The 15,666-nt window shown below is 45.4% G+C and overlaps 1 protein-coding gene across 1 annotated transcript; it reads left to right on the forward strand.

Annotated features, from left to right (window-relative positions):
• Positions 1-2,184: 2,184 nt before the first annotated feature.
• Positions 2,185-12,889, forward strand: NUFIP2 (nuclear fragile X mental retardation protein interacting protein 2; the record flags this gene model as incomplete). Its single annotated transcript, XM_010293242.1, is given in 4 exon segments — positions 2,185-2,226; positions 2,229-3,965; positions 11,685-11,717; positions 12,276-12,889. Coding segments are annotated over 4 exon segments (1,865 nt in total), but the record flags the coding sequence as incomplete, so codon positions are not given.
• Between the last annotated feature and the right edge of the window lie 2,777 nt (positions 12,890-15,666).

Genomic DNA, 15,666 nt, shown 5'->3' on the forward strand with positions numbered 1-15,666 from the left:
GCGTCGGGAGTGGGGCCGGTAGTGCCCCACCGCCACGCACGCTGCCCCCGTGGGCAGTCTCTGGAGAGGGCGTCGGAGGGACCTGATCAGGCATATGCTAAAATAAGTTACTGAGCAAAAATAAGTTGAGTAGTCATTCCACTGTTTGCAGCGTGCCTGGGGTCTTAATATGCACTTACTCTGACACCCCTCCCTTTCCAGCTCTGAAGCGATTTGTGAGGTTGCCAAATACTCTTCACCTGTTCTTTTTGGCATACTTTTTTTTTTCCTTTTCTCCCCTAAATTTTGTTTGCTGTACCTCTGTGTCCAGGGCAGAGCCAGCTGTGCCAAATGTTGATTTGGAGAAAACTCAGGCAGCTGAGTTATGGATACTTGAAAATTGGAACTAGAAACTGCTGACACACTGACTTACTGAAATGGATTTTGTTCTTCATTTCATTCTTTCGCTCCTCATCTGCAATGGTCTTATGACCACTCTTATTGTTTTGTTTCATTAACAAGTGGTGTCAGACGTCTTGAGTCATACAAGGTCAGCTATAACACATTGCTCTTGAGAAGGCTTCCTCTGCACTTTTTCCTAAAATACTTAATTTTTAGTCCTTGACTCAGCTGAGAATCCCATCCTATCTGTTTTCTCTGGGATGAAGTATTTATGGTTAATATTCTTAACAGCGTATTTGAAAGTTATAGTGGAAGCTGTGGCGGTTACAGATACTTGCATGTAGTAAAATCCTTTTTGATCCCTCTCGGCGAACTCAGTTGTGGAATTTCTGTAAAGATTCCTACAAGGATTCTTGTGTTCCCGACTTGCACAGAACTTGAGCAGTTACATCTGCCAGACATCTGAGGCTCCAGGATGTGAGGATAACAATGATTTTTACTATAGAAGTTAATTTCAACAACATCGGCAACAACAAAAACATTCTTTTTCAAGCTGGAGTCTTGCCCGCTCTCGTTCTTGGCGGACTCCAAGACTTTGCACCACAGTGGCTGCAGATGAAGCCTTAGGTGGGTCAGTTGTTGCAGGAGATGTAAGGCTTTCCACCCTCAGGAAGGAGGACAGATGAGTCAGAGGAGGAGGATAGCGCTCCTCAGAGCGGGTGCAGTAGGAAGGAGTCCCTCTCCTCGGTCCACAGCTGGAGCGTATTTGCTGTGCTGAGTACAGCCTGCTCTTCCCGTCCCTCAGTGGGGCTTCAAGGCTTCTCTTGGGGCATTGTAGCCGGGGTCCTCGAAAGCAATAGGTCTCTGGTCAGAGATTTAAAAAAATAAGAGTTGAGGAAGATGAGGTAGTTCAGTCTGAACTGTCCTGGGCTTTCAGCTGCACTTCAGTTGCACTTGAATTGTGCTCTCAAGATTCCCTTCAGAACAGTAAGGCCTAGAAATGAACTTGAGAAGGAAAAAGGAAAGCTGTGTGTACAGCGTAGTCTCTTGGTTTGACGAGTTGGAGCCCTCGGCAAGTAGTGTGCTGCTCGGGTCTCACGCTTGTTCTGGTCTCCCAGGGACTCTGAAGCACTGATGTTTCTCAGTGGGCAGGAGGCCAGTTGCCAGTGGTGGTTGAAGGGTGCTTGCAGGGATACATTTCTTCCCAGTTTTACCACCTTTCCAGAGCTAAAGAGCACGTATAGGGAGACATTGGTTGAAATGAAGTGAGATGTAGCTTCCAACTGGACTCGCGCATCTCCTTTTGGATAACGGCTTCCCCCCACCCCCCTTTACCCCTTTACTAGAGATGTCATTTGGGAGGAGGGTGGGAAGGAGGGCTGCTGGTGTAGGAGGCCTGGGAGCCGATGGAGGTTATAGAAGTAGGCCCTTGTTTACAGTCTGGGTTTGGAACTTCAACAAATCTTGTGGCAAAGGCAGTAGAATCCTCTATCTTGAAGCATCCTGGGAATTATTTTTTTTCCTCTGTGTGATCTGGAAATAGCTGATGAAATAGCTTCCCAGCTTGCTGGTGATCTTTACTGCAGTATATTTTCCTTACGTAGTAGCTGTATATTCTCTTGCTTTGTTTTGTTATCTATACGTCACCTTGTGAGGGTCAATAGCTGCTGGTACCTTCTGCTTAACCCCTCTTGCCATGGTTTCCAGCAAATAAGCATGTGCTTTCGTACATCAAAGACTAGATGTTTTCCCATTTTAAAACGTCTGCTTGAGGAGACTGGATATGTTTGGGGCTGATCACAGCTTTCTGCAATCAAAAGTTTAACATTTCACATTCTAATTCTTGCCTTTTGTTGTTTTTTGCTTTCTTCTAGGCTATGGAGAGCTAAATGGTAACGCAGGAGAAAGAGAAGTGTCATTAAAGGGCCTGTGCTCTGATGAAACCACCACCCCAGGATCCAGGGTACCAAATGGCAGCCAGCAGCTCGTAGACACTAACGTGACCCCAAAGCAGGCTGTGAAGGCCAGTGCTTTGGGGAAAGCTGGAATCAAAACCAAGAACTTCATTCAGAAAAATAGCATGGACAAAAAGAATGAGAAGTCCTATGAAAATAAAGTTAGAGAAAGCCAGTCCTCAGACAAGTCAGAGGGAGTGTCTATTCCAAACGGTGTGGTAACCAATAATTCTAGCTATATCACAAATGGCTACGTAGGCAAAGGGGCCGATAACGATGGTAGCGGCTCCGAGAGTGGATATACTACGCCTAAAAAACGGAAAGGCAGGCGCAACAGTGCCAAGGGTTGTGAGAACTTGAATCTAGTACAGGACAAAATAATGCAACAGGAGGTCAGCGCACCAACCTTAAAACAGGAACTTGAGAGTTTCAAGCCTGATTATAGCGAACAAAAGGGGAACCGAATTGAAAATACTAAGCCTGTTTGGAAATACGAGGCTGGGGCTGGTGGAGCAGGCCGGGGAAAGCCTGGGCTTGGGGATGTACAGCGAAAAAACTCTGATGCCAAACCTGGGATTAGCAGCAAGAAGTTTGATGACCGGCCTAAAGGGAAGCATGCATCGTCAGCTACGTCTAAAGAGGACTCATGGACCTTATTTAAACCACCCCCAGTTTTTCCGGTGGACAATAGCAGTGCTAAAATTGTTCCCAAAATAAGTTATGCAAGTAAAGTTAAAGAAAACCTCAACAAAGCCGCTCAAACCCCATCCACGTCGTCTTCGTCGTCTTCGTCATCTGCCGGGGAAACTCAGGCCCAAACATCAAGTCGACTGTCCCAAGTCCCCATGTCTGCTATGAAATCTGTTACTTCTGCTAGCTTCTCGAATGGGCCGATTCTGGCAGGGACTGATGGAAGTGTCTATTCTCCGGGGACCCAGCCACTGCTCTCAACTGCTGCTAGTACTGTACCATCAACCTCCTCTGAGTCAGTACCCCAGGACATGAGTACAACTTCAACAGCTCTCGAACAAAAGAAATCTAGCCTTTTTATCTACCCTTCAAATATGCAAACTGTGCTTCTGGGTACAGCGCAAGTCGATTTCCCATCGCAGACGAATCAGCAGAACCTGGGAGATATCTTCCAGAATCAGTGGGGCTTGTCTTTCATAAACGAGCCTAGCGCTGGCCCCGAAACTGTTGTGGGGAAATCTGCAGATAATCAGTTAATGGAAGTGACATTTCAAGGGGAATATCCTGCCACTTTGGTTTCACAGTGTGCTGAAATCATTCCCTCAGGAACTGAACAACCTGTGTTTCCTAAGGCTTATGAGCTGGATAAACGGACTAGCCCTCAAATTCTTAGTGCTGTTCTTAAGCCTGGGACTGCTGTTGAGGGCGGTGTCTTAGCTTTGGAGTCGCATCACACAGGTGACCTACAAAAGGCAGACACCGGTAGCCAAGGTGCTTTAGTGTTTCTTTCAAAAGACTATGAAATAGAGAATCCTCTGGCCTCTCCTACGAACAATTTGCTAGCCTCCGCCAAAGAACAGAGGTACCAGAGAGGCCTAGAAAGGAAAGATAGCTGGGGTTCTTTTGACCTGAGGGCTGCTATTCTATATCACACTAAAGGTAATGGCTTAACTTGCTGCCTAAGGGCATTCTCTTTTTTTTATTTTATTTTAAGTGCAATATTCTAACATGATATATTCCTTACAGCAATTCTGATTACTTTAAAAATGAGCTTTTTGCTTGCATACATCTCTAACGGCAATAATGGTTTGGGAAAGCTATTCAAATGGTTGTTTAATTAGTGTTAAGAGGTATTTGTTACCCTATTCCTGTGGACAAGTGTAAGTGATGTTGATAGAACACACTAGCTAAGTATCACCCCTATGTTTTAATTCCTGTGGAACAAGCAGGTCCTCCTGAGTTTCTTGGGCGCTGGAAGGAGTTAGAAGTGTAGGGTCACCTGCTCTGTTACAGGTTTACCAGGTGATATTCTGTCACTGAAAAGGCTTCATAGTCTGTGCTTGCACCTCTACCACAAAATGTTGTATCTTCTCCCTGGGCGGAGCAGGCCCTGAAATCATGGCTTTAAAGGAAGAAAAAAATTATTCCTATGGCTTTTCATGGTGTGATTTTTTTTTTTTTAAGTGAACTCCACACATACTTTTTCCCTGCTTTTCTTGAGTATTACAGCAACGACAAGACAAATCTTTGCTTATCAACTCTTCTGTAAGCTGCAGATTTAATTCTCTCCTTGTCTTTGTAGGCCAAATCTTTCAGACGATTTTACTGCTTTCATGGAGTCCTTTGTAGTCCAGCTCCTTTTTTTCCTTTTTTTTGAGACTTAACAGACTTAAACATGATACAGACGCTTTAAACTGGGAAGGAGGAGAGGGAAGCCTGTGGGATGCTTTAGCCTCAGCCACAGCAGCCCTGACGTCTTCTGGCAGTTCTTGGCTTTTGGTCCTGGCTTGGCGTTAGCAGGAGCCCGGTTGCGTGTTCCCTTCTGGCACAGTGTTTCTTACCTACCCCTGACAACACAGGGGCAGTTCCTTTTTTATTCACCCCCCTCTTCCCTCTCCCCACATCCCCCTAGCTGATGGGGGAAATGGGTGGTCATCCATTTTTTGTCTACTGTTCCATATACGTACATGGGTAATGTCTTGCTCCCCTCTGCACAGGGCTTGGTATTTGGGTGGCGTTGGCAAATTGGGTGTGTTTTGACCCACTGCAAAGTTCTTGACTTACCTGTTCGCAAGCTCCTTGTATAGCATACAGAAACTTAGATGTCTTCCATCGGTAATAGTACGCCCGGTCATATAAAAAATCATAACTCCAGATATTTTTCCAGGTTATCCCACCCTCAAGACATTAACGTTTTAAGTTCTAATATTCCTGAGAACAGTGTTCATCAGTTGTTTTTATCTGGGTCTTCATCCTCTACCCTCTGCTCAGTCTATTCCAGTATTAAAGCAAGCTTCCTGTTCTTGTTTCTTGTGTCTGCCTGCAACCTAAATCCCAGTTTCTCATCAGAAAATGGGGGTACCAGAAAGTGTAGCATGGTGTGGAAGGGAAGTCCTTGGCAATTCTCTTCTTAACAGTTTGAAAATTTTTCTAACACCTGAGTCTATCTCTTTTTGGTTTTGTCAGCCTAAACTTTCTCGTAAAAAAGCAACTCTACAGCCGCAGCAAGACTCCTCAGCTCTCCTTTTCTCACTAGCTGCGTGAAAGACAGACCCCACTAAAACAATAGTAACAACAGGAAAATAAAGAACACTCCCTTCCCATGTCCTCTTAAGGAGGTGTTAACTTCAAAGTCTGGCTGCTTTTAGTTATTCTAAACGCAGGAGTTAATTACATTCAATGGCAAGAATGGACACCTAAAGCACTCTTTTTAAAATACTGTTTTCTGCTCTTTCCTTGCCTCTGCATGTGAATGCTCTTGCAATGAGCATCCAGAGCAAGCACCCTTGTGATGCCCTGGGGAGATGGGTTCCTGCCCCACCACTCCTCCCAGCCGATTCATTTTTCAAGCTGTGCTTGTGCCAACTTCAAGGTGTTACTTAGCGGTGAAAGATGATGGATGTTTCTAATCAGTGTTGGCATTAATGCAGTGGTAGGGGTGCTCCAAACAGCTTGAGCTTGTCTTTCTCCTACTTAGTCTTCAGGTGTTATTGCTGCTTTACAAAGCAGGAGATTAGTCCAGGTCTTAGTAGTCTTCTGTGATGGTGTTGGGTGTTGCAGCTCTGTGGGCGTTCAGGTCCGTTGCGGTGAGTTGGCTTAAGGGGCATGGGGAGGAACAGCACCTTCCTCTGCCCCATACAGGTGGAAAAAGCTGTCCCTTCTTCATGGCCTGCCACCAGAGCCCCGTGGGTGGACGCCCGTGGCACAGCGTGCTGCCAGATGCCTAGAAAATGGAGCTGCCGGGGTGGGTTTGCAGGACAGCAGTGCAGTGGCTGACTCCCACACCGTTCTCTCCATTTATCTTGGAATGTTTTCCTGAGGTCCTGCTCCTAGCCAACCAGTTCCTCTGCAATAGGAAAAGAATGATTTCACTCACTTAAGTTTTACAAGCTGTCTTCCCTTCCTGCCCGCTCAGGAGAGCATACAGGTTTGCCTGGGCCAATGTTCAGATGTCCCGGGCAGCTGGATCCTCAGACTGTTTGGTTTTGATTTCAAGAGGAGGGTGAACTTCTCCCTCTTCAGATTGATCTGTTTGTTTTTGAGCAAAGTCTCAATAGTTTGATCTTCAAATCTGCCCTGCCTCCAGGGTTATGGACACAAAGAGAAACAGTTGTGGGGCAAGGACAGAGGTGAGTGTGGAGCACTGATCTCCTCCACGCATGGTAGTTCAGTGCAAGCGGCCCCAGGTGCAAGGATGAAGCTCTGGGCGTTGCAGTGAGGGATGGACTCTAGCATGAGCGGTTGCAGTGCTGCTTCAACCTGTCTGTCGCAAGTTTGCACCCTTGTTTGCCCTGTTTGTATCGGTAGCTGTGATCAGGTCATGTGGATTCTCATCCTGGACTGTAAATAGGCTCTGGGAAAGCCTCCAGCTTACCCAGTAGCTTTGTTCCTGCAAACCAGGCTTTCCTGCGCACGCTTTGCCCGCTGACTGCAAGAGGCATTATAGGTTGTAACTGCTTCACAGCTTCCCTGTGAAAGGATGGATGGAGGAGGTAACGCACGGGGTGGGCTGGCTGTGGTACGGTGACCCTGTTTGAACCACTGCAGCACCCTGCGTGGTGGCAAGGCTGTGCTGGGGTGTGAGGCTGAGGGCTGCAGAGCGGAGGCAAGGTCCTGGTGGAGGACGCTGCGCTTGCTTGCGTGTGCCCAGATTGCTTTCTCCCCAAAAGTCAGGGCACTGGGAGTGTGCTGGCAAGGCTGATGACACATCCTCCTGTTCTTCATTGGATGCTTTTTGTGCTGGTTTCCTCTGTGCCTTGCTTTTTTTTTTTTTTTCTCCTTTTAAAGGGCAGAAAGACTCCTGTGATCATCAGATCTGCTTGACTGTAAAACACGATCCTTCAACGTGGCTGCCTTCATTGCCAGCCCATGCCGCTCGGTGTTTGTGACGGTGCTTGAAACACTCACGGGTGACATACCTGATTTAGCAAGGTAGATCTGATGTAGCTGGGCGCTAGTGAGCCTGCTGATGATGTGGATGGAGACAGGGACTGTAGCTTAGTATGGGAGGCTGGAAGGACGAGGAAAGAGAGATGCTCTCATGTAGGGATGCTGTCCCTACCTCTGCCTCGGTGTGGCATTGCCAAGATCCTCATATTTTGAGGTAAAACTGGTCCTTTGCAGGTTTTTTGGTCCTTAAAAAAAGGAGGCTGGCAGCCTCTCTGCTTTACTTCTATTGAAATCAATTTCTTCTTACAGCTTTAGTCCTCCTTTTAAAGACAGCTGGATGGAACGTTTCATATCAGAGTAATTGTCAACGCTTTGCAGAATTTCTTCGTGTTTGGGCAGTTGCAGTCTTCCAGGCTAGGCTGTCACTAACACTCTTTATGGCAAGCTTTGTGGTGGGAAGCTCGGTAGTTTGCTTGTCCTTAGCTACAAAGCAAATGATCAAGTAAACTGCAGTGTTTCCCTCTTGTGTCTCACCCCTAAGTTTCTGCTGGTGCCGCTGCTTTGTTCCTTCCTGGCATCTCGGTTGCACCAGCATCTCTGCTCGCGTGAAGAAGCAGAAGAGCAGCATGGAAAATAGAACAAGGCAGCGTGGGCCAGCCAGGAGTGGCATTCGCCGGAATGGTGAACTGGGTCAGAAGAAATAGCAGAGCTGTGAATTCAGCAATTTTTGTCCTTTACATCAGGAGAGGGGAAAAAAAAAAAAGCCTTGGTTTCCCATCCCCCTTGTTGGGAAGGGGTTAGATCTCAGTCTGTTGCTTATGGTCTTGTGGGGCCTGAGCTGTCGGGCAAAAGCTGATTTAATTCTCCTTCAAGTCTCTGCTTTTTCCAGTTGTCAGGATGAGTACAGTATATTCGGTACGGCGATCAGTCTCCACAGCATTGAATTTTTAGCCTTTGCTTTGTTTCCGGAGCAATCCCCTAACTTAATCATTGTGTCCTGCAGATAGAAGCAGAAAAGTCAGACAAGGATGGTCCTTCTTTGCATTTGGGTTTGTTGGGGGGGGTTAGGACTTTATTTTAGGGACCATTGTCAATTTTTTCTATATATATATAAAAATTATATATATGTGTGTTAGATTTATAAGAACAAAGAGCTAGTGCTGTGGCATTGTACAGACGCTCCTGTTGGCAGGAGCAGCCTCACTAGCACAAAAAATGTGTGTAAGAGTGCCTATCAAAGACTTCTTTCCCCTCCAAGGTTGTGTACCAGTCCTGCCATAAAGTTTATTGACCTGTGAGGAATCTCACTACCATTCACCAGAGTGTGCCTTAGTCTGTTCCTGACATCAAAGCCTTCCTCCGCAGATCCTTTGTTTTGCTGATGGTCCCCAGAAAAAGTGGTTCATCTCCCCGAAGCTCGTTAGGTGGATGTGGCTGTCGGCAATTCCTCAGCACACTGCAAGCCAGAGGGCTGTGGAGAGGCCAGCTAACTGTAAAAAATCCTGGAAAACATGAGGTTGGAAGGGGCACAGGAGGTGACCTAGTTCTGCCCCTGGCTCGGAGCAGGGCTGGCTTTGACGCCGGGTTGTGCAAGAGTTTGTTGATGGCATTTTCTCTAGCTGGGTTGGAGTCCGCTGAGAAGGAAGTGTGCCGTTACCCTGGCTGCGTGTCCTGTTTTGGGAATGGTGGCCACTGTCTCTTGGACAGGTCTTGACCACCTTCTGCTTTGGAAAGTGGCAGTACCAGGTTTTGGGTTGGTATCTCAGAGAGGCGGACTCAGACCCACAGTGAAGATACCTCCGTGCAGGGGTGAGCGATGGTAAGAGTCCTTGCTTGAACTCGCCCTGGAAGCTTTCTCCAGGGAAAGCAGCTCCTTGAGCCCAGGGAAGGAGGGCTGGAAGGAGGTTTGGGGCCTCTTACGTGACCAGCTCGTGAGGGCTGCCTTTTCTTCCACCCTGCATCCCTGGGCTTACTGCTCTGGTTAGCTGGAGCCAGCGCTTGTGCGGCAGTGGCTCTGCTGAGCTGCCAGTCCAGCAGGTTGGTCGCTGAGGGCTGTCTGGTCACTGTTACAGTGGTCGTGGCGCCTGTCACAGCACCTGGGGACAGTCATAGGTTCAGATCCAGAACCACGAGGAAAACCTACCCCAATGTCTTACCAAGTAAAGCAGAATAAATCGTAAAATTCCATTTTAAGATTGAAGAAAAACCTTTTTTTTGCCTAGCTTTGTGTTGCAGTCAGCCCAAGATTTATTTTTTTCCTCTGTGAAGTTCACTTGCTAAATGCGCTTAACCTGCGCTATCCCATATCCACGTGCTGCTGGCCAGGTAGAGGGGAGCACCTTGTTTATAGGACATTTTACACCACCCTTTCTCCTGCCTCCCCTTCTGAAGAAGGAAGATTGAAGTCTGGAAAGGTTGGTGGGTTTGGATGTTGATTTGTTAGGGTTTTTTTAAAAACAGAATTTTGGCAACTTGAAGGGGGGTTTTGTTTTTGATAATATCTCACTGGCTATCTTGGCAGGCGCATCTTAATATAAGCAGTTCACAGACTTGTGGTGTCCGATGAAGTTAGGACCACATGGAAGTGCAAAAGAAAGCGTGGTCTTTTGCACAGAGAGATGGTGGTGGGCAGCCCTTCAGCCTCTCCCTTGAGCTTGAACAGTGCTATAATGTGGAGGAACCAACAACTTGAGAGTAATTTTCTGTCCCCTGCCTTTGGGGAAAGCTGTTAAAATAGGTGATGTTCTTTAGCTGTTAGGATATGATGCATCTAACTTGGCTGTGAACGGAAAACTAGCTCTGCTGGAGGTAATTTTAGTAGCTGGTTCATTTTACTTCTGGGGAGTCTGCATCTGGTGGATGAGGGAGGTAGTCCCTTGCGAAGGTTGCTTGTATCCCTGGGGGTGTTAGAGGCTGGTTACCATTCCCCAGAGCACTCGGGGCTCCCCTAATGAAAATGCAAAGTATTGCTGCTGTTACCATGATGCAAAAATAACAGACCTCCTAAAATTTTGTCGGGGCCTTCCTTACAAAAGACTTAATTGCATGGAGAGGGCTGGCAATATTTATTTGCATGCAATTTCCTGCCCCGGGGAGCTCGAGATTGTAGCAGACAAAAGACAGATGAAGAATTGGAGAAGGGACGCGAACATGCAAGCGATTGATGGAGGTGACACTTGGCACACATCGTGCTGAGGCCATGGGGTTTGTAGTGTTTTTTCTTCCTTTCCCATGCCGGTTAGTGTACTTATTGCCTTGTTTTGTGCTTTACTGCACATACTGGGTGGCTTAATAATCCATTGCCATGCTCCGTTCCTAGCCCCTACCAAGGTCACCCTCCTTTCTGGTGGAAGGCAGACTTCAAAGATTGTTCTTGCAGGTTGTGTCCCTACTAAATGCACCTTTTCTATAATTTTCTCTCTTGAACTTGGGCGCAGGGTACAGTTAGTGTCTTTATAAATATTTTAGCTCACAAAATTTCAACTTGATAGTGACTAAATGTAGTTCTTTTGAGTAGGTCTCTAAAGATGTTGCTTAATTTTGGGGATATTTTAAAGGGAAGAGCCTTCTGTTTCTTAATGTGAATGAAAAGAACATTTAACTCTGCTGTTATGTCTTTCAAAAGCATGTGCTCTTTCAGCGAGAATTTGGGAGGGTTGGGTTGTCTCTAGCGTTGTAGAGGCAAATTGGGGAAGGAGCTGCAAGCCAAGCAGGCAGCCAGGTGTCTGGAGCATCGCACCTTGTTACTGGATGATAAGTTGGCAGTGGTTTCGCAGTGACGTTAGCAGAGCAATCTTTGCATGGTGTGCTTCAGCAGATGCATGCTGTGAACCAGGAGAAACTCGCTTTGTCCAGCGGTTCTGATTTCACACACGCTAAGTCTCAACTTGTAAAAAAATCATCTCCGCAGGCTACTTGTGGGGGCTGTAATGTGTGAAGCAGCATTGGAGTCAGAATAGTGAAGCCCAAAGGGTGATTTGTCGGAGTGGAGAATGGCGATGATGTTTTTGATGCTCAGTTTGACCATCTGACCCTTAAGACCACGTTACAGCCATCTCTGCCTTTTATTACTGGATCATTCGTGTCAGATTCGTGCAATCCTGTGGGCTGGGTTGGGGCTGGGCTGGATGGGGTTGGCTTGGTCTGAAAGCCTCAGCACGACTGCAGCAGTGTCGTGCCACGCTCAGAAAATTAAAGCGTGTTTGAGTTGTCTCTAACGGCAGCATAAATCTGCATAGTAACAACGGTCTTCTCGTTTTGCCTCCACAGAAATGGAATCGGTTTGGAATTTGCAGAAGCAAGGTAAGGATATTGGAAAGAATAAATAAACCAGATTGCTCTGTCTGTTGGGACGGGTGTTGAGAGCAGGTCGTCTTGGTGTCTAGAGATGCCCAAGTTTAGTTCTTCGGCGCCTGCTCTTTCTAGTCTGGGTTTATCTGTGTTTTGGATCACGAAGTCAGGACAGTAAGCTTTACCATAATGGTGGGGGGCTTAGAGAGGCAAAGTCTCTAAAAGAGCAATAAAACCAGTGTCAGATTAGATTTAATGAGTCTTCCCATCGTGTATACAATAATTGCTTTCTATTTGTGGTGTTGGGTGTCACACCCAAGAGTAAGTTTCAAATTCTGGTGTATCCCCACACTTCACCTGCGAAGATGTTCTGTCTTAGCCTGTGGGAAGAGCAGTAAGTGGAGACTTGTGTGCTTCTCGTAGTGCTGCATTTGCAGGAGATGGCATTGCCGGGGGTCCTCAGGAAAAGTCTGTTAACAGCTGAGTACCTTGCACATCTCTTGTGAATGTCTTCAGCCACAGGTCCTGAAAATACCTTGTCAAAAACTTAGGGTTTTGCTTTCTTTCCAGATCCCAAAAGGATAATCACTTATGATGAAGCCATGGATCGCCCGGATCAATGAAGGTAGCAAGACGAGACTGCCTGTTATAACCTTTCTGCAGCATTTGTGCTGTTCGTGGGGGACAAAAGGCTTTTATGCTCCTTCTAAATCTTCAGTGCAGCAGAGGAACCATAACTAGAATCACAGGATAATATATACAAATATATATATAGTTATTTAAAAATGGCAACTGAAAGTAATTAGACTTCTTAAGGAATCTGAAAATTTATTTCAACGAGACTACACACATGATTATTTAATCTCCGGTACTGAATAGATTTTTTTGTTTTTTTTTTTTTTGTTTTGTTTTTGTTTAAAGAGTGAATGCAAGTGATTAACGAATACAGACTCAATTTACAAGCCCGGTTCTAAAGTTCCTGCTGTCGTCTGCATGGGCAACAGCAACCCACTGGAGAGGCATTTCCACTTGACAAGGTTTCTGTTTCTTGTTCTGTGACTGTAGTGACACACTAATCACAGGGAAATCAGGATGATTCACCATCCTTCATCTCCCCTTTCCCTTCCACCTCCCCTGTTTGTTTGTTGGGGTTTTATTTCTGTTTTGTTTTCCATTGAATGCTGGAGAAACGCCTTGAAGTTTGCAGTTTCTTTTGGTTTTTTCCAGAGAATTATAATCCACATGTTTTGCCAGGAGTAAAGCAGCCAATCCTATGCTGGGGATATTGTCTTTAAAACATCATTCTTCTGGGGGAAGGATGGTAATACTGCAGTTCTAGGATGCATGGTGAAGTCACACAGTTGACCTGGCTCCAGTTACACGTTGGACTATTGCAGCTGAAGAGTTCTCATTTTAAAAGACAACATGCAAAAATAAGCAATCTGTTTAGGCATTTAATATGGAGAGAAAAAAAAAAAAAAAAAACAACAAAAAACCACTGTTCCCACAGTTTAATGCCATTGTATTACTGGGAGCAAAAAAAAAAAAAAAAAAAAAAAATCTTCTGCTTTCAACTGTAGGTGCTTCATATTTGCCCTGTCTGTCTCCTAACACTAAATGTGCCGGATTTTTTTCCCATTTTCATTGGAAAACTGAAGAGAAATTGAGTTCTGCTAACTTTCACCCTCCTTCAATTATTTTTTTCTCTTAAAAATTTTCAAAAGAAAAAAAAAAGAAAAAAGAAAAAAAAAAGCCAAGAAAAATGGGAATTTGAATCCTTTTCAATTTGTCCATAGAACACCAATGGCTGGGCTTCCTGCACCTGCCCATTGGAAATGCTCTTTTATATTTTGATGCAGTCTGTGTATTTCCGGGCTCTGCTTCTAATTATCTCTTAATAAAAATATATTTTATTATAAAAATGGAGGACTTAGGAATGAAAGTAATAATTTAAAAATTAAAAAAAAAAAAAATCCCATGGAAAGGAAAGCTTCCTAGCAGTGGTAGAGAAGGCTGAGCAGACTGCAGGCTCCTGCTGTGTAACCCGCTCTGTCCCATCGCAGCTTGTGTAGCGCGTCCAAATCATCTTGGGGTTGGGTAGTTTTTCTGGGTTTTTTTTCTGAGGTGGAAAGTTCACAGGGTCCAGTGCAAGAGCGAGCAATGAATGAAGCAAAAATGGATTTTCCTGACCTGCCCAAGCTCCAGACGTGCCCAGTGCTCATCGTGGGTGCTGGTGGCCCACTACTGGCTAATGTCTGGGCATCAAGGTCAGGAGCAGCTGGTGTTTCCTAAAATTAGCCTGGACCTATGGGGCATTACAGGAAGCAGATAGGTCCAAAACTTTTGCCTACCCCTTGTGCTTAGATTTATCCTTTTTTTGTTGTTGTTGTTAACTAGGAGTATGTAGCATGCGTTTTTTAATTGTTTTTGTTCTTTTAATAAGATTGTTCCTGAATGAGACGCTTAAGTTCATGGTGGGACAATGAAACTTAATTCTGTACCTTTGTAAGATTGCTAGCTTTCTGCCACGCTTAGTTTTGAAAGTTTGACTATGGATTGCCTGCTCCATTTTATGTATAAAATACTATATAGTATAATACCGTAGTGTAATACTATATAGTAATCATGTATTGTATCAGTCCAGGTTCAGAAATGTGTGGTTGGCCAGTCGCAAATAGTTCTGTTTCACCTATAAAGTGTACCACCTTCACAGGTGTGTGTAACTTTCAGATGTATAACATGTTTACAGATGTGACCGACATCTAGTCCTCCGATGTTCCTATTTTTAATTCTGTTAAGTCTCCCAACTGCTTGCCAAAAGTTGGAATCTCCTCCGGCTCTGCTGCGGAAGAGCTGGGGCGTTCCTGAGCTTTAAAGTGTTGAACAAACTGGATGGTGGGACTGGGAATATTAAGGTGGAAGAAATGTTCTTTTTTTTAATTATTATTATTTCCAAAAAGTTGAAGGCTAATAGAAAAGTTTCCAGTTTGTTTTACTGGCTTTAACGCTCTGCTGTGTATTTATTTGCCTTGTGCAGTCACTTGTCGCCTTAAGGGCTGGGTTCCATTAAAACAAACAAAAAAAAAGACAAAAAAAAAAAAAAAGACAAAAACAAACCCTGTTTTGCTTACCTGGGGTCTGTGCTGTCCTGGTACCCCCGCCCCCAGACCCGCTCTTGGGGCTGGCGCGCTGCAGAAGCTGAACAGCAATAACCCATGCTGAATCTGACCCTGCGTGTTTAGAAGAGTCCGAGTCTTGCTGAATATTTGAGGATGCTCACCTTGGCCTAGTCCAGTCTATCTCCTAAATAGCGAAAGAAGCGCTGAAAGAAACACGGTTCAAGGGACGGGTTGGGTTGGTTTTTCCCTGATGTTCATCCCCGCTGCTTTTCCTCGCTGCGCCTGGCCCCTTGCCGGTGGTACCCATCCAGAAACCCGCTCTGCAGCTTCTCTGCTGTATTCCTGACCCATCCTCTCTTTAGATGTCTGTCTGTCTCTCTCCGTGAGCTCCGCGGCACGTGCTCGGTGCTAAGCAGTCAGGAAATCCTCTCTCCGAGCTCCTGTAGCTCCGGCTCGCCGACGCAGGCGGTATTTCTGAGGTAGACTGTTGCCTAGAGCCAGGCAGGACCGTGGAAGAAACTTCCTTGTGCCGTCTGTAACTTGCCCTGTCGCTATCTGCAGTTGTCCTGAAGTCCTCACACAATTCTTTACTGAGCACTTATTAAAAATATCTTAAGATTTAATCTGTTTTCTGATTATTTTTGTGTAAACTTAAAAAAAAAACAAAAAAACAAAAAAACAAAAAAACACACCACCCTGAAATTGAGCTGTGACTAATTTAGCACATTTAAATAATGCTAAGGTGTTACTGATAAGTCTCATGTTTTGGTTTTTTGTTTGTTTGTTTGACTCAGAGTATTAGTACTGTAGCATAAACCAAATACCGCCCGGGAAGGGGTTCA

The sequence above is a fragment of the Phaethon lepturus genome, unplaced genomic scaffold (genome assembly GCF_000687285.1).
Source record: "Phaethon lepturus isolate BGI_N335 unplaced genomic scaffold, ASM68728v1 scaffold39708, whole genome shotgun sequence".
NCBI lineage: Eukaryota > Metazoa > Chordata > Aves > Phaethontiformes > Phaethontidae > Phaethon > Phaethon lepturus.